This window comes from Typopeltis vanoorti, chromosome 17 (assembly GCF_054136105.1).
Source record: "Typopeltis vanoorti isolate ZY-2024b chromosome 17, IOZ_Tvanoo_1.0, whole genome shotgun sequence".
NCBI classification, from domain to species: domain Eukaryota; kingdom Metazoa; phylum Arthropoda; class Arachnida; order Uropygi; family Thelyphonidae; genus Typopeltis; species Typopeltis vanoorti.
In genome coordinates, this window is record NC_143565.1 from 35,938,159 (window position 1) to 35,957,867 (window position 19,709).

Here is a 19,709-nt window from a genome sequence, read left to right on the forward strand (position 1 = left end):
TTTTTTTTTTTTTTTTTTTTTTGTTGTTGTTGTTGTTGTCGGAACGCCAGAAGATAGAAAGCTGAGTTTTATTACAATGTCTGGATCATCTGTGTCTAGGAAATCGAACACAGTCATGATTCATCACCATTTCCTATCGTAATCGATTTTTTATTTTATTTATTTTTACATAGTCTGGAAACCCTGCTCTAGAGACCAAACATGGAACTTTTTCAAGCCACTTCAGGCCTTCAATAAACAGGATGATAGTCTCACACCGGGTGATGAAATTCCTGGCAAAAAATTCTAGATTCCAAAATAATAATTTCGAGCATAATCTCGAAAGTAAATATTTGGTAAGAAATAAAACGAGAGTATCTTATTCTTTCTAAATGGTGAGTTGTATATTTTGCAGATTTATCTTTAGAAAAACTTGCTATTAATATTTCAGAATATCCGACGAATTGTTACAGTGAAGTTAACTTAAAGAAAGTCGATATGTGGACGTTTCTTTAACAGTGATCGTATTTTCATGAAATTAGTATTAACGAAACAATAATAGCAAACAGTGGGCGGAGTCTCGCACATAAACTAATTTTTGTATTGCGCATAGCTTCGGTCTGAGATGAGTTAAAAGTCTGTTGAACTCGAATTTATATATATATATATATATAAATGTTTTTTTTTTTTTTTTTTTTTTTCCCTTCACTGAATACTATGCTATATATTCTCTAGGAGTTGCAGGTTCCGCCCTTCATACATAGTTTAAAAGGTGAACTTTCATTAGCAGTATAAAGAAGTTTAATACAGCAACTAGTACACTGGTACTGGTGGGCTGCTACTAGAACAGCGACTTAATTTTGCACAAATCTTAAATTAGGATTTTAGTTGACATATTTATTAAATATACAAATTATACCATTTCTTTTATTGTGAATATATTGTTACTTTATTAAATTTACTCTCAATAAAAAATACATATGTATATATTTATTTATCGGTAGTTGATATGTGAATAATATTTCTTGTTAAAATTTCGTCTGCATTTCTTTCGAAATCAGGAAGAATTTTGAAATCATTAGATAATGTTACATAGTAACATTTATTCTCTTTGAATTATTATCATAAGACAACTATCAGTTGTTTTAAATAACGAAAACAATGTGCATATTAATGCATATTTTTCACTTCGCTTTAAATTTTGGCGTGCCACAGTCGACTTAGCAAACTTCCGGGCTAAATGCCAGGGAATGAGCACTCCACCAGCGAATATTTTGGAAGAAAAGAGGGCGCGTTTGTAATAACAAACGCTGAAAGTTTCATGAGGAGGCGAACTGTTGTAAAGTAAGTACAGAAGCAAGGAAATGGCTTCAAATGGTGCAGCAGACGACTATCCAGAAGTGGAAGCTGAGACGTCATTCGAAGTTCAACTTTATATTTATGATCTCTCAAAAGGATTACAAAAATCGCTTTCACAGCAATTAGCTGGTACGTAGACAGCTGCTTAATGAATTTAATATTTCTATGTGTGCTATTGCTTCAATTCTTTAATATGTAAATATGATTTATCGCCATCGCTTTACATGCAACAAATGCGAGTTTGAATCAAATATCCGTACAGTTTATTTTACTTATTTGTTTCATTTCAAAATATTCAGTGTATATGTTTTAGAAATTTTTTTCAATAAGCGCCTGGTATTCTCAAGTTGTCAGAATCTAATATTAAAAAAAAAATACAAAATGCGCATTATCTTGAAATTATTATATAAAGAATTAAATAGATTTTTCTGTGCACGCGCGCGTGTGTTGTTACTCTAGCTATTCTCGCTTTTTAAATCTTGCCGGCAAAGGTTGGTCGATTGGTAGAGCCTCTGCTACTAATGGCTCAGTTAAGTAAGTTTGAGCGCGGTTAGTAGTCGGAAGGAGACAATCGTTCGATGCTGTTGGCACACTCTCCCTCGATGAGTCTTTGGACTCCCTGGAGGTGTCAAATAATAATAATAATAATAATAAATTAATATAGTACAGACCTGTGGGAGCCACACGGCTCACAAGCTAATTTTATGAACAAAAAACTAAAACTATTAAGGTTATGAAAGAAAAAATAATAACATTTCAAGGAAAATTTTAAAAACACATTTGCAAAAAAGCTTCGAAAAAACTAAAACGAGTATGATGAGTAATTTTTTCTCGAATGGTTGCTCAATTATTATAATATACATTATTGAAATTCTTAAATAATAACTAACATCGCATTGTATCTTGTGCATTGGATTGATATATGTTGCATCTCCAATACTTACAACTCTTCCAATCCATTCAATCTATAAAAATATAATTAACGTTAATATATGCAAATTAAATTATTGTTTTCATCTCATTTTCCTCTTGACCTGTTGGGCCGTCAAGGTCTAACACGTCAGGAAGGCTCAGTAATTTAATTTTATAAAACCTTAATTGATTTTGTGATAGGAATGATTAAGCTTATGTGTATAGTTTGCTGTGCCTTGCCTGTCTCTTGCCTGTTTATAGGCTTTGCGAGTTAAAAAATAAAAAAAGAAAAGCCTCTATAGAGATTTATCCCATTCTAGACGGGACTTTAATTGTTGTCTTTCCAACCAAAGGGTATCATCGTTAACAACCGAGCTACTGAAGTCAATTAAATAATTAATGTATATCAATAATTAATATTAAATCCATGAAAACAATTCAAATATTTTGCTACATTGATGCACTTCACACAGTCCACTCCCCCCATAGTAAGGTAGTATTTAAATGGGGGGATTAATAATGATTGGTGACAATAAGATGGAGGACTGATTAAATGATTGATGATAGCGTGTTCCGTTTGAAGGAGCTGTCTCATAGAGAGGAAGAGTAACAAGCAGGATGCCAAGGATTTCTGTGCTGTCACTCCTTGTTGTTGCTGTTTAACTTAAATATTGATGACATCGCACCTAGTATAAAGGGAGACATGCAGTTGTCTTACTTATTATGAAAAATAAATCTGATGCAGTAGCTCTTTAATAAGATTTAATGCGGTGTTGTGAGCAGAAACATGGGGATATAAGAATTCCAAGTGTAGTATTTTATACTTAGAGCCAATGGGTTTTATAGGATAGATGCAGGAAATATTTTTCAGTATATGGCAAGAAGGAAAAGAGCTAGAAACCAATCATAGAAGTGAATTAGAGTTCAAGCAGCGAAGGGAGAATGAGAAGAAACGCTTTCTCATGGCGAGTGACTAAAATGCGTTGTCAGGTAGAGTGGTGAGTGGAACATCATGAATGAGTTTAAGGAGATGTATGACAGAAATTGTGTAATTTTGTATTGTTATTTTAAGTTGATAAGCATTAACTGTAAATAAATCGATTATGATGTAAATTGACCAATAGTTTGAACAGAGTGGCCTCCTAAAACGAGTCTTGTAGACCTGCAGTAATAATAATAATAGTAATAATAATTTTTATTTTTTATTTATTTTTTTATTATTTCTCAGATAAATTACATGCATTATAGGAACACAATTATGCATAACAAATACTTTCTCGTACATAAAGTTTTTTTAAATAATAATAATAACAATAACTGTTTAAAAAGTATATTATTATTATAATATTCATAATGATGAATTATTACAGATGTTTTTTGCAATTTTATACTCTATATATACAATATCAATGGATATAATCATTCTATATTGCATACTTTTGCTACAGTTATTACATACATTTGATTACATATGATACATTTTACTTACATTTGTTTACATATGATACTTACATTACATACATTGGTTTACATGTGATACGTACATTACATGTATTTGGTTACATATGATACATCTTGGATGAGAACTAATTTCTCTGCTTTCATCCTCGAAGCTTATATGTAAGCTTATGAGGATAACACCAGTTGGTTATTATTTATTGTTTTTTTTTGCTGTGTTGGGAAGCTACGAAAGCTATGATAGAGAAATTCGCGCGCGCGCACGCACGCACACACGCACGCACGCACGCACGCACACAATAACTTGGAATGTATTGATTCGTCGCTTAACTGGAATCCTGAACGAATATATTGTGTTTCATTAAGTTTGTATGGAATTTTGGGTGCGTGTTTCTTGTTCATAGTATGTCCGTAGAGCTCTTTTTCAGACTATTGTAGTTTGTAAGGTTTCTGTATTCAAAAGGTAATTTGTTTATCATGTCTGGGATGTAGAAGTTTCGCGTGGCCTTTCCGTAGTGATTATTGTATTTATATGTGATATAATTAGTTGTCTGAGGTCTTGTTAGGCATAGTGCTTTGTATATGGGGGAATATTTCTGTGCAGTTCTTGTTCCAGTTCAAACAAAGTATTGGTTAAAGTCATTTGCTAGTTGTTGGATAGGTTTTGGGTCCTTCATGAAGCTGTGTTTTATGGTTTCGGAGGCGGTGGTGTTGGGAACACAATCTAGCATCTCATTGATCAGATGCCAGGTTTGTTTCATGTTGTTTTGTGCAAAGGTTATTTTGTCTCTGTAGTAGCTTCTTTTTGCATTTCTGATTTGTGTTGTAAGACGATTCCTTGTTATCTTATATTCAGTTTTTAAAGCTATGTTATTTGGATATCGCTTTAATTCTTTCCATAAAGCGTCCTTTCTGTGTGAGTTTAATATTGTTGTGTAAGATATCTGCTGAATTTGATGCCAGGTGTTCCTGTTCCCAGTCTGTTTTTCTTATTTCGTGGTTGACTATTTCTTGGTCTATTATTGTTTTTTGTCGCTTTTCTTCTGTGGGGCATTGCATTGATATTGTCTTGGTGTGCAGGTTTAGAGCGGTGAAGTAATATCTGCTACTTTGCACTTTATGACTGATTGCAGAGTAACAGTTTGGTGTAATAATAATAATAACAAAACGAAACAGCAAAAATTCTCTGGGATTTTAAAATACAAACCCATCGGCATTTGGAACACAATAGACTTGACATCATAATTATTGAATATGGACAAGTTTGGATTATTGACGTTGCAGTACCTACCGATAACATCAACAAGGAAGAATTGGAAAAAAATAACTAAATATGGAGATCTGGCAATCGAAGTTGGCCTGCTGTGACTTAAACACATCAAAGTCATCCCAATAGTTATCGGTGCACTTGGTGCAACTTCAAACAAGCTATCCAACTATTTACAGCCATTCAACCTCAACGAAGTGACCTAATATGGTCTATAAAAAACAGCATTACTTGGAACAGTCCATTTACAGGGCTACCTGACGGACTATTCTTAGATTCTTGGGTAGAATCTGAATTGTTCTGTATCACCAGTCAAATTGCTGTTTGAATGATATCTTGTTTTGTCTGTGTTCAATTGTGTGAATAATCATAACATACATTATTCTTGTTGTTCTCGTATTAATTTTAATATCTTTGTTTGTTACTTGAAAGTTGTATTTTATTTCAATGCCCCCTTGCTCACTAGCGATATACTTTAAATCACAAATAACGGTCTTTGCAGATCACTAAAAGTTCATAAGTCAACATCAACAACAAAAGATCAGTGCGAGGCGTATGCAGAATACTCCTCGCATTGATGCGAAGTGAATGACGTCATGCGGAAGTAATTGAAATAATTTAATGTGCATTATTTCTCTTGCAGACTGCAGAATTAAAGTATTGTACATATAAAGCTTTATATGCGGGGGAAACAACAATCTCGCTATTTTATAAAACCATATAAAACAGGTTATAAATTTGCGAACTGCAGCTTATTATTTTTCTCTTTTGCACGTAGGAAAACTACGTCCAGAAGTGTCATAATGACACCGCTAATTGCTGCACTACACCACGACAGTGATTAGCTGATAACGAAGTGAAAATTCAACCTTGAGCAGATGATGAGAGAGACGCATTTCTTTGTTTAATTTTTATAAATTACTGACGCATCATTTAAATTTAAGCACTGATTGTTCTTTCGTTTTAGTGAAGAGGCGAAAGTCATAGAAACTCTGATATCGGGGTTGTAGAATGATGTCTTGCGTTTTCAGTTCCACCGATTGAAGTTGCTCCATTTGCGATTTGTTTGTTGACGTGAGTGACAGCAGATTTTCTCTTGGAATATGTTCAGTTATAACTAAGAGGGAAGTATATTGACTGTCAGTTGTTTGTGCTCGCTAATCATCTATTTGTTTTTCAGAAAAGAAAAAAAAAAAAAAACACGATGAGAAGACCGACTAACCGGGTTGTACATAGCATTGAAGAGTGCTGAAGAACAATGCATCATAGTTACGGCTAAAAATTAGGATGAGGTTTTTTATTTTATTTTATATTTTTATTTAACCTAATCACAAGCATCCATGCCACCGTGGAATTCTCAACCACACCATGTTGGTCGGTGAGAATTCAATCGGGCCAGGAGGCTCTGGTATCATGTTGATTTGTTTGTTGAAAGGTTTCGAGAAGTTTTCACGCATCAAGCAACAGTTCCATATTTTTATGTTACCTCTCCAAGAATATATTGAATTTACGGAATATGGTTTATCTCATTTCAGGCCTCCATTATCTTTCTCCCGGAAATTAGAAACTCTCGAAAGCAGTTCAGAAACCAAACATGGTCTTTTTGTCCAAAATGACCATGTTTGGTTTCTGGTGAAAGATTTCTGGATTATATAGTTCTTAGCCATGAGATAAATAATTACTGAGAAAGATTATTCTAGATCTTCAATCTCTAGGATGATGGTGTTAACAACAAATAAAAAAACTAATCAAAGCTGTTAGATTTTAGTTGGTTCATTGATTGTACCACCCTGATACTTTATCGTAACTATAAGATTAAACTACCATATCCTGGAACCTATGACTTGGTAGCTGAATCTTTTAAATATTTCTTTTCGTTTTCCTGAATAACCTCTATCCAGAGGAAAGGTAGATACCTTTGCAGATATCTTTCGTCTTTTTTGTGACTGTTCATAATGAAAGCCATAACTTCGAATTTACATACAATTTTTCCACAAAATGATTTCGGTAATTTCAATGCACAATTTATTGGGATAGGAAATAACAGCCAATAACAAAATTTCTGAATGACAGCTTAGAATATAATGTTTTTGTCTTTAGAATGATTGAGTTCAGTGTCAGCTTCATGAGCTTACCAGAGGTGTAATTCAGATCCTGTTACATGCGCTTCAACAATTCCGGAGTGATTTGGTACGGCGTCTCTAATTCTGCCGCTTCATCTCTTGCAGTAAAGCTACTTTTGATATGCGCACTTTCTTCTGTAGAAATCTCATAGAAAAAAAAATCGAAGAAATTGGATTCTTTTTAGAATTAGAATTTAAAAAAAAAACTCTCCCGCAATCTTCAGAAAATGAAAGTTCTCAGACTTGCTGCAAATTCATATGTTTCAAACTGCCAGTTTCTTTAAAATGATTAATTATTATTACTGTTACATGACACCTCGGACACTCATCGTGGGAGGGCACTCTACTCCACACAACTCACCATCTCCTCTATATTAGAATGGGATAGGCACGAATGAGTACACATTTTTTCGGTTGTTGGAATTAGGTAATTATCATCATGGTTTGAAAAATATTTGCAAAAATACAAATATTTTTTCAAATCCTGCCTACTAGATGTAAAGTAGGCAGGATTTGAAAAAAAGTAAGAACATACCAACATTTTCGTTGTTTTATTCTTATTAGATTTTACATCATAATAAGAACATCTGAAATTAATTATGAAGTTAATTATAGCACTTCTTAAAATCCACCTTATTTGTTACTTTTTTTTTTCTCAGCTTCACAAAATAAAGAAGGAGCTGTCCATATTTTAACTACTTAAGTGGAATTTATACACATTGTTGAAAGCATACATGGCTGTGAATGAAATGATATGCCTCACCCGAGTTGGCAGACATGCTTGGTTGCTCGTGGGGAAATGAAAGGTGGGGTGGTTGGGAGGAGAAAGTTATAACTGGTTCCATTTAGTAAACTCCTATATACTTCTGACTCAGAAAGTGCGATAGTAGTTGGAACCAACGACCATTAGTATGAACGACAGGGTGGTTCTCGAAACGAGTTTCCTTCCATTAATTCTTCGTGGTGTGAATGTCACAATGAAAATATTAATAGCTCAATTTACGCGACGCTTGTTTTAACCCTGAACCCTTATCGTTCAAGGGCTAAGGATGAGATGAAACGTAGCCCCGTGCTTTGTGGCAGATCACTAGTCTAAGAGAGTCATGAATATTGAATTTTTGGATGCATTTTTTTTTCTAAAGTACTCTTTTCTTTTTTTTTTATATTTATTATTATTATTATTTGTCCTGTCCATGAAACCAGTTTTCCACCACCTTCTGGTTAGTGTGTCTTTTCTGTAAAACAACGTTGATAAAAGCGATTATTTACGTTTAAAACACATCGTGAAAGGAAATGCCAAACTATACTCTCTGGGTGGTATATTCATCGCATGGAGTAGCGCTTCATCACTGGGTGGTAATACTGCTCTACAAGACAATAAAACAACCACCTCAGGAAGCCACTTCTAAAATAATCTTCCGTCTATGCTTAAGAGAAGTTAAGTATATTCAGAGTACATGGTCTACGTTTGAAGGACCGCACTGAACTGAACCACACCACCGCTTGTTATTATCTGCTATAGTTGTCCCTCGTAACTCAACATATCCAACAATGCTGAGATGCTCTTCGCAGCTTACATGCCAAAGTACATCAGCAGAAATTGAGTCGTTTTTTTTTTTTCAATCTGGGCGTAATTAACAAGTGCTGGCCAAGGTTTTTTTCTCTTAAAGTTTGGTAAGATTCGGGAAAGCCGATCGTCAGATATCTCAGTGCATGTTCGATAGTCATAAATCCAAAAAAAAAACTCGGCAGCCATTGCCCCTACTGGTGACCTTAACGATTTCTGGCCTACTGACCAGAATGTGATTTCCTCATTCTTGTGAGTGTTTCAAAAATAGCAATTTACCTAGTAAACAAATTGTTCTGTATGATTTGACATAATCATTATTTTCCAATTCTTCATTTACGGTAGTTAATATATGGCTAGAATGAGGGTAATCTTCAAGAGAGTCGTCGCTACAGTGAAATTTCGCTGCCCACTACTTAGGAGGACTTCCACTTCTTGTATCACGTCCTCGTGGATGGCATTTTCTGTTAGAGCTTCTTTTTCTGCATTTTCGAAACATCCACTCATTTGGTCATTTTAGGAATCTGAAAAAGAGAAGAAAGAAAATCGAATAACTCCCAACCTTTTGCAGTTTTTATGGTTAGGAATGAAAGAGAATTTCTTCCTTCTACTCCACCTCTTCCAGTTTGTGAACCTTTTATTCATCTCTAGTATATGACCACCTCTTTGCTTATTTGAAGTATGTTGGATTTGAGATTTAAGGCTTTTCTTATTTTCTTTCTTTCTTCTGGCTTGGAGAATAGAAAATATCATTCGAATGTGTCACTGAGGTAGGGAAGGGAAAGAGAATCCAGAACCTCTTCCATTTGAAGGTATAACAATGGTCTCGACTAGCTGCTATCACTTCAAACCAAACCTTATAGTAATGCATTACAAGATCTCCTGATAAATGGTGAATATTCTCTCTTGCCTACTACTCTGCCACGTGTGCGTGGACGATGAGGAGGAGTGAAGGCCAAACCGCAGTGCGTAGCTATAGTCCTAGAGATGCTTTTAGAGTAAGACTTAATTTTTTTTAAATTTTATTTCGGTTTTTTCTTCCTCTGAAACCTACACGAAACTAAAGTTGAAGCTTTCCGTATAATGTCATCCTGATATGTGGTTGTATGGAGCAGGAGGATATATACAAACAACCAACAACTGTTATGCTATAAAACTGTACTATGATCTATCGCAGGCCAGGGCAAGATGATCTCATTCACCTGGTGGGTTGCGAACCAGTTTTTGGATTGGCCACCTACGATTCAAAGAATATAGTTTCCTTCCTTACACTCCTTTAATGTCTCGGTACACTTGTATCATGTTTGACAGTTATTATTTGATTATTATTTTAATAATATCAACTGTTATAATTAAAGCAGTTATGAGTGCAGGCACACGCAGGATGAAAAAAATAAAAACGACTCTTTTCTGCCGATTAAGAATAGCAAGTCTTTGTTCACAATTCGGATTAAATTAAAACTTAAATTAAATAAGCGGGCGCACTACTATTCTGGTGAACTATGGAACTAAAAATGCATGAACATGTCAATAGACAGAGAAGAGCAGCGGGGATTGAGGTTAGAAGCGCTGTTGTACCTCCTCATTGAATAGAGGCGCATTATGGAGATACGAGTGTAACAACATAAGGATTTTCTTCGATTTCAAAGACTATTATCAAGGAGACGTTTTATGTTCTCCGTTTTAATATACCAACACATATCACCCTCTAAGACGGTGTGAAATCGTATATTACTCATCGTGTCGAAACCCTTAAGAAATTAGATTGATTGCATTTTCTTGATTTTATATGTTTGTTTAGAAACTGTGCACTGATAATTCTTTCTTAGACTAGAATGAATTTTACAGCACTCGTTTGTTAAAAACAGGTCAACATTAATGCGTTGTATGCTATTTCTTATTAAGGAAAATGTGCTTTGCAGGCTTCTTGAAACATAATGAGCGGTCTACAGTTTTGTAACACATAAATGATTTCGCTATGTGGCAATCCCATTGCGAACATAACCTAATACTCAATGGGACTGAGTTTCGATGACGTCAGCATCACTTTTTTGTAACCAGTCCTGTGCGATATGTTGTCAAATGGATTTTTATTCAGTTGGAGGTATCCATCGCATGTAGGGTAAATGGTTAAAATGGATGGACGTACTTGGTCTCTAGATTTACCTCTATATTTGGGTCTTAATATCAGTTAAGAAAGGGAAGCAGGTAGGCTTGGCCCGTGTTTTTTTTTCAAGGGCTTTTCAAGTGTGGGTGAATTAATCCATATCATACGGACAAAGTTAACCATATTTGAAACTGGCAGGTTTTTCCCCCCTTCGGGAAGCTTGTGTTTTATACTATAAGGCAAAGAAACTGACCAAAGAATACATGCAGATGGTAGACGTAACAGTATATTGTAATCTGCCAGGTTACTTGGCAGTAGCAGACCGTTGTGCCTAATATTTAAGATAATGGTGACACGCGAACTAAAAATTAAGGATAAGCAATTATAGAAATTAAGCGAAGCAGCATCAAATTACCCACCACAGTATGGATCTTTACAATCTAGTAAAGCTATTGTAATGATCCATTGGTCATATCTGGATTCCTCGTTTAGTAATTTGTTACTATAAAGGAAAAAAGAAAAAGAAATGAAAAAAAAAAAAAAAACAGCAATTTAGTAGATCCTGCTAGAGTTCTAGAAATGGCGCTAGTATTACGAAATTAATATTCTCTGATAAGTATGAATAGTGTGAAGACCGTGTTCAAAATACCTTAACCTATAACCGAAACAAAATGAAGTCAATGAACACGATGCGTATCACAGTCCGACACGATGTATCGGAGAGTGTCATGCGTGGCATTCGTGTTCATTTGGGTTTTAACAGCAAATGACTATGTCGTGAACAAGTATTCTGGCCACTCAAAAGGAAAAACTCCAGCTATAATGAGCGAAGGAATAAATAAATATCACTCAAACAAACCAAAAGAATGAAAGATATGGAGAGAGCAGTAAGAACCTAATCATGTCTTGGGAACATGGGAGAGGTAGAGTAAATCAGATTTTTCTGCAATACATTTCGATTACTGATGCCAGTCAACAGATACATTGGTACAACATCCTTTGTTAACATTCCCACTGCTGATTTTTATTGTGATGACTGTTACTAACAAAATGAAGCATCATTCCATAGAGCGTAGGAGTAGTTACACTAACATGACATTCACCTGTTCATTTGTTGATCTGAAACCCATTAAACCTTTATGGGATTACATGCAGTGGTGAGCTATGGAAATTTTAACAAAGGGCTCGCATCGTCGAGCAAAAAAAAAAAAAAAAGGAAAAAAAAAAGAAAAAAAAGCCGTATTTCACGTTAAAACTTTTATTAATACAACTTGTGTACAAATTCCAATCAAAACGTATGAGAGGACAATCAACCTCTAAAGGCTATCATTTTTAAACAAATATTTCATAATCTAAACATGAAATATTTGCACACAATCAACTATGTTAATTTATCTTACATAAGAAAAACATTTTTTAACTATCAAAATATAATAAGGATGAAATCTTTTATAAAACATTTGATTGGCTACTGGTTTTGCCATGCGATTGGCTACCAGAAGGAAGAAGGGTAAAGATAGCGCATGCGCTTATTTTATTTTCAAACTTGGCGCATTCGTTATAGAGGAGTTGAAACAATAATTCCAAGTAATCTATACACTACCGAATAGACTAATTTTTGTTAGGTTACCGTATGAGATTGTCGCTTAATATGTTTAAAAAAAATTTTTTTTTTTTTTGAAAAATAAAAAAGTAAACAAGAAGAGCAAGGGGGCTCGAAAATTTGAGAAAAATTTAACAAAGGGCTCGCGCGATCCCCCGCGAGTCCCTTATAGCTCACCACTGATTACATGTAAAAGAACATCGGGAAAAAAATATGAATCAGTATTAGCCCATGAATGCTGTCTTGCCTTCAAGTTCTTGCAGAATAACTTCCCTCTTCTCAAAAACAATGCGATATAACTTCTATGGCTCTTAGTAAGCAGGACTCCTTGTATAAGCCAAGAAACCATGCAAAATCGAAAACAGCATGCGTAGGAATCAAATAGCTTCCCTCTGTCCGACCATTTGTTTGTCTGGATGTATGTAACTGAGTGACTCTGCATTTAGATAATATTTCGGATCGTTACTAAAATTTGTAATGTTAGTTTAGATGATTTATATCGGATAGGTGGAACAACCATTATAATTCAATAGCTTTTTTGTATCTGTTGAATCGTTTACATAATTATCTATTAAAGGCTTCATTATTTGTTGCATCTGTGATTAAATAAATTATATCTGTGCAGCATTCCATTGAAAAGTTCAAGGACACGGTTAGGATAATGTTATAGTTAGGGACAACTCTGCGCAGCTTTTCGATTGGCATAGTTTTGCGAGCCATAAACCAAAGAAGTCAAGGTCAAAGACGAAGATAACTTTGGACATTCAGTTTCTTTACGTTTAAATCTGCCTCTTGTCATTACAATAAGCAAGACGTTTATGAACATAACATAGTTCTTCTATACACTTGCTTTTCTCAGACTTGTCGAAAATGCTCCAGATTGTGAAATATATTTTTGTTTTTCATTTTCGCTCACTCATTAATTAATCTTTTTCCCCATTTATCGCTGTTTTTAATATTTAATGACCTTAATGAATTTCGCTCATTATCATCATAAGCAACAAATCTCCGTTGTTGACTTGATAGTGATTGCAAATTACTGAAAATTTGGGGAGAATGATAGCAGCAAATTGGTATATATATATATATATATATATATAGAAAGTTTTTTATCTTGGGTATACTATATGTTAAAGTTACCAAGCAATTTCATAAACTTGGTTTTTAATCCTTTTTACGAAGTAAGCAAACAGACAAGTAAGTCAAGTTTGTGCCTGAATGTAGTTCAAGTCTGAGGCAACTCGTGGTAAAGGTAGTGTAGGCTCCTATCATTTTCCTTTGTATTTCCCCCTAATGCAAAGCACATCCCCTTGCGGAGATGTATGATGTTATGCATTAAAGGCAAGGGCCATTACCCAGACCGGTTTCGACCTTTATTGAGGTCTCATCAGTGGGAGCCAGACCCAAAAATGCCAAGGTTGAAGTAATGCAGAGCTTATAAATTTTACCTAAACAAGTTGCCACAAGGTGCTTTGACCTTATTAAATAAAAATCTCAGGATGAGAGAAAGATGTAGAAAGTTTTTTACCTTGGTATCTTTAACATATAGTATACCCAAGGTAAAAAACTTTTTACAGAGCTCACTCCACCTTTACCACAAGTTGCCTCAGACTTGAACTGTGTTCGGGCGCAAACTTGATTTGCTTGTTTGTTTGCTTACTTGGGAAAAAGGTTTAAAAACCAAGTTTATGAAATTTCTTGGTATCTTTAACACACACACATATATATATATATATATATAAGAAAATTTAAGTATAAATTATTTTAAAATGTATTTATTTAAATTCTTATTTTAATTAATTTTTAATTATAAGATAAAGAAGGGGGAGAAGTTCATTAGAACATATCAAGTTTGGAAAATGGCGCACTGGTTCTTTAAGCCTAAGAATATAAAATTATAGGAATATATATATTACACTCTTGTTCATAAAAACCCATCACCTGCTGTAACCATGTTTTTTTTTTTTTTTTGGTTATTAAATTTGAATGCCTATTTGAAAAGGAACAAGGAAAAATAACACAATAATTGTCACAAATAATGAATAAGATGATATAACATTTTTATTTTTGATTAATATTTATCTCCTTTCAGTACAAGAAGTAACATAATTAGGAAATGACAACAAACTCGACAAATTTGCAAATATTTCAAAATGGAGTGTTTAGTGATATTTTCACTGGAAAAAACAAATACCGGTAACAAAATTTAGTTCAACTAAAAATTCACTTTTTGCTGTTTAGTACTTCGTGGGTTCTCCTCTTGCCTTTATTACAACTCGGCATCGGTGGGACATTGACAAAATCAATTTCCTGATGGACGCAACTGTCAAGTTATAGTTCCGCACCCTTGTAATGGCGTCTTTGAACTTTGAGCTTGAAGTGTTTTCAGCTTCTTTTTGTGTATTTCAATCTTCATTTGGTAACACAACTTCTTAATGGGGTTGAGATCTGGCTGTTTCCTGGTCATGGTAGTCAAGTATTCATTGAGCCACTTATTAACCTGAAACAAAAATACTGAAGAAAGTACTAAACTTAATTCATATGGTACATTTTAGGGTTATAATAGCATTACTTAAACTAAGACAAGAGACAGAGTCATCCTGAAAGATGCAGTTCGTCGTTACAGTAAAGTGGTCTGTGATAGTATGCAACAATTCATCTTCTAAATTTCTCTGGTACACTTGTGCATTCACTGAACCTTTTGTGAAAATGCAAGCGACCGACACCATAATATGATATGCAGCCCCAGATCATCTGACTGATTGAGAATTTTACTGTTGACGCCAGACAATCAGCGTTGAATTTTTCCCCTGATTGTCTTCAAACTGTCTGTCTGCCGTCATCTTTTTCTCGTCAGAAAAAAATTACTCTTTTTCCACTGATCAGGGATCATTTGGCATGCTCTTTGCACCAATTTAACCAAACCAATCTCTCTCTTTTTTTTTTTTTTTTGTTAACAAAGGCTTCTTTTTTAGGGCGCTTGGCAATCAGTCTTCTCCTGACAGTTACAGAGCTTGACCCAACTCCCGTTTGTTCTTCGCCATTCTCGTTTCATCGATTTTTGAGGTAGATCCGCTTTGGAACTCGATCTTGGCATGGTGTAGACAGTGGCTTTCTTCCTATCCCCTTCTTCCTTTCAGCAGATCCGGTTTCCTTCACTTTCGACAGCAACCGTATCACAGTAGATTGACTACAGGACACCCCTTTTAACTGTTTCACGAGAGGAATAGCCTTCTCTATTCAAATCTTGAATCACCCCTTTTTTGCGAGGTGTTAATTGCATGTAACTAGCCGTAGCAATCTCAGCATGAAAATGCGAAAACTACCTCTTGCGGTCTATTTGTAGCATAAAAAATTATGACGCAATAGTAGCAACCATTACATTATACAGAAATCCGTGGGTATGATAGATAATGTAACAGAACGAAATATCTTGAAAATGACTATTTAACTACTGAAAAACTATATTTATGTAAGCTGATGCGGTTTCTGTGAACACGAGTGTATATGCTCTAATTTATTTTGTGGTAAAAAGTAAAGATTATCATGATTAGATCCTAATGATTCAAGTTCTAAATTGAACGAATCCACCAAAACTGACTGGATATGCTTGCTCTTGCATTCCAGTATATTACAGTATTTTGATTAAACTGTCTTTTATTTTCGCTGAATTCTGTATGAATTTGTGACGAAAAAGTAGATGAATTCGCCTGGATCAGTTGGAATTACGACGAAGATTACTGCTACTAAGACCCTGAAGCCATCTCTAGATCTTAGTTGGAATTTCAAAAGCCTGCGACATGAAACCAGATCTAGAAACGAGAAAAGTGATACCGTGCTTTTCTCGCCGCTGATTACCTACATACCTGTGTGTGCACTACTTCTAGAGGCATAGGGACGTAGGGATATCCTGCAGTCTATGTTCGCCATACTGGATTCATCTTTTGCGGATTCTCAACACTTCGTTGAAGATCGTATGATTGCTATTTGCTTCATACAATAAATTAATTTTTTCTTTTCGTTTTTTTCCCACCCAAAATCTTTTTATGACCATTTACTCACTAAGCCCATAGTTACCATACCAATTCGAGACAGGCAGCGCACGCGAATCTAAGTTTCATCTTTGTTCACTTTTTCATAATGAACTTTTTTTAAAAAATTTATTTGAAATTTAGGAAGTGATAAAAATACATGAAAAATAGCATATTGATCGCTAGGGTTCCCTCTAATGAGGTTTTCTTTGCAACTTCTTTCTAGGTGCGGTCGTATTGCAATGTTCAAATGAATCTGGGAAGAACTGTAAAAATAAATAAATAAAATAAAATAAAATGTATTATTGTAATAAGAAGTATATTACTACACACCCACGTCTATGTACACATAAAATCTACGAAATAATCTCGAGTTTGGAAGATTAGATTAATTATGTGAATGGACCCTTTAAGTTAGTGTCGACGATACCCTTCAGTTGAAAAGATCAGGTTTCGAATCCCATCTAAGAAGCGAAGGACGTTTATAAAGGGCTTTTCAATTTATCCACAGGACAAATGGATTTTTCATCCGCAGAACAGGCAAATAGCTTAGAGAGCATCACACAGTTAATAATATACTGTACTTGTCTCAAAATCTTAGTGACTTCGGCTTAAACTCCAAACGCGTTCATACGAAAAAAAGAAAGAACTGTTTGTGTACGTATAGCTTAAACATTGTATAAAGGTTGTATATAATTCGTCGACAATTATAAACTTGTTCATTTGTATATATAGTCTATAGAATTATAAACTTTATGTATAAGAAATTCCATCACATACCTTCAGAGTAGTACGCTTATTTGAATATTTTTAAGCAGTGAGATAAGTATGGCTCCGATTTCAGATAAATGGGACAAAAAAAGGATTTTAGTAAATTAAAGTTCTGAAAATAAGCACCTTTTTAATTTTCTTGGAGAAAATACTCCGTGTCTGTTCTCCTAATGGCAGACATGATTTTGAACGATATTCGCTTAATTTGAGAATATTAGATAGTGAAACCCTTTTATTTTAAGTTAAAGTTAAGTATAAATACACATTTCTGCAATAATTCCTACTAAAAAGTGCACCTTTTGATTATGTAAACTTTTGATTATATTAAAATATAACAACATTGAAATGTCCTGGCATTCAACAAACTGGTTTATTGTAGAAACCAATCACTGCTATGCCCTGAATTAGTTTTGCTTTAAACTGACTGGTATTCATTGTGAAAGAAAATCTCATTTATTTAAAATACATAACAAAAAACACTTTTTAATATAGTTTTTCTGAACTGCATGCTTTGGTTGGCGTCAAGTTCTTCTCTTCCGCAGAATAACATAGAAAATGACGCATTTTAAGTTGCATTTTCGGTAGTGTGTCGCCTAACTCCTTTTGCCAAACCACGGTCTTCCCTACTGTTTTAAAAGCAGCCAATTGTGAGTCATACGATATGTATTCCAGGTTCTTGTTTTCTCAAGTTCAGAGAGCTCCGCGACTTACATACCACATCCCGTACCGAAGAGATTTATGCTTATTCCGGTTTCAGGGTTCAGTTTGACCTGAAAGATTCAAGGTGGAATTTAAACAGCGAAAGAAGAACCACCATATTTTAATGTTGCATCTTTATTTGAAGAAGAAGAAGGGGAAAAAAACGAAGGAATCTGTTATTACACTTGAACCTTGAACGATGATTGTTCGAAGTGTGATGTTAATATTGCACTCACTGAACTGTTGCCAATTTTAGCAGAACTAATAACATAAAGAATGTACTGCGATCATTCCCGTAAAGCATTGCGGACTGCAAAGGAAGTTATCCAAATGTTAGGAATTGTTATAAGAAGCAATTCGCATTTCTCACTTCAACGGGTCGTTCTAAAAGGAGAGAAAGTATTGCACCATACTGAATATTATATAATGCAAAGCTCTACCAGTACAATATTCAGTCACAGTTCTTCAGCCTAATAATGTAACGCTCATTAGTAACATACAAAAGTTACTATTAAAAGTAATATTTATGGGATCGAATTGAATTCACGAGAAAAATGATTATAAGATCTCTAATTATTTATCATGTTTATAATATTTTTCAGCCTAATGCTCGTTAACTCATATGCACTTCTTTTCTTTTCATTTTATTATTTTTTTATGGTTGATAAATCGAATGAATAAAGTCTTAATGATTTTGAACTATTTAGTTACAGCATAGTTGCATTCGCACAGGCTAGATAATTAATTTAGTCTTCTTGGCAATCTGAGTAGACACAGAGAAGGGCATGGATCGATGGAGTTTAACATTTAGCATAATGTATTATAATAAAGTGTAATCTTGACACATAAACTTGTTTCGGAAAAAGGATCTACAGAAAAATTTATTTCGATATTTCATGGCCTGTAGTTTCGTAATATTTAAGAGTGTATTAGTCTTAAAGTTAAATCATTGTTTTCATATCATGTGTGGCTTGAATAAGAAGGTGTTTTCTTCGTTTATGTCACATATATTCAGTGAAATATGGAAGCAAGACAAACTGTTCAGTTTTTGACAGCGTCATCTAGTGAACTCCTTGGCAGACAGCCTAAAATGGTGTAGCACTACTCTTTTCAATTCTTTGTAGGCCATTGACACTTTTCACCTATTTTCACAGATTCTCCTTGCTTCACCCTGTTGACTACTGGCAACAGTCTTGTTGTGTTAACCCCAACTTACAAAATCCTTTCTGTTCCACTTGTTTTGGAATCAATAACTTTGTGATGCTAACTACGCATTGAGCTGTATTATATTGCTAAAAAAGTCTCTTTTTTTCATCACCCATTCCACTTGTGTCTCGTGGTCTCTAAATAGTTGTATTAACGAGTCTGCAATTATATATCAAGCCATCTAGCTCTTATATACAGTATTTTTATGAAATATTTTGTTTACTCGAGACTAAACAAAATACTAAAAAAATTGAAAAACATGTCAATCAGATCATTTTTTAGGATTTCATTAACAGATTATAAAATAGGCTGTTTTATAAAATGCAAATAATGATAAATGCAATATGTGAACGACAGCCATTTTAGGTATTATTCTTCGCAACTTCATTAAGATGGAAATAGCTTTATCTATCAAATGCAATTTGTAATGGAATGGAACAAAATGTGCTCAATAACTGGATGGATTCTAGATAGAATTTAATAAAATTAGAACTTAGGGTGTACGCATGAAGATGTCTGAGGTTCAATATCAGTCAAGTAATTTTTGAAATGGTAATGCGATTGAATAGAATTTAAAGTAAGAATTTGTATTTCGAATTCTTATGAAAATCTGTCGGTCATTTCAAT

The 19,709-nt window shown here is 34.2% G+C and overlaps 1 protein-coding gene across 1 annotated transcript in view; it reads left to right on the top strand.

The window, feature by feature from the left end:
• The first annotated feature begins 1,313 nt into the window (after nucleotides 1-1,313).
• LOC150097292 (uncharacterized) overlaps nucleotides 1,314-19,709 on the top strand; it is a 103,827-nt gene continuing 85,431 nt past the window's right edge. The window contains exon 1 of the mRNA XM_090407752.1: nucleotides 1,314-1,467. Within this exon, the coding sequence (XP_090263878.1) occupies nucleotides 1,344-1,467 (124 nt within the window). The 5' untranslated portion in view covers nucleotides 1,314-1,343. The remainder of the gene's footprint in view (nucleotides 1,468-19,709) is intronic.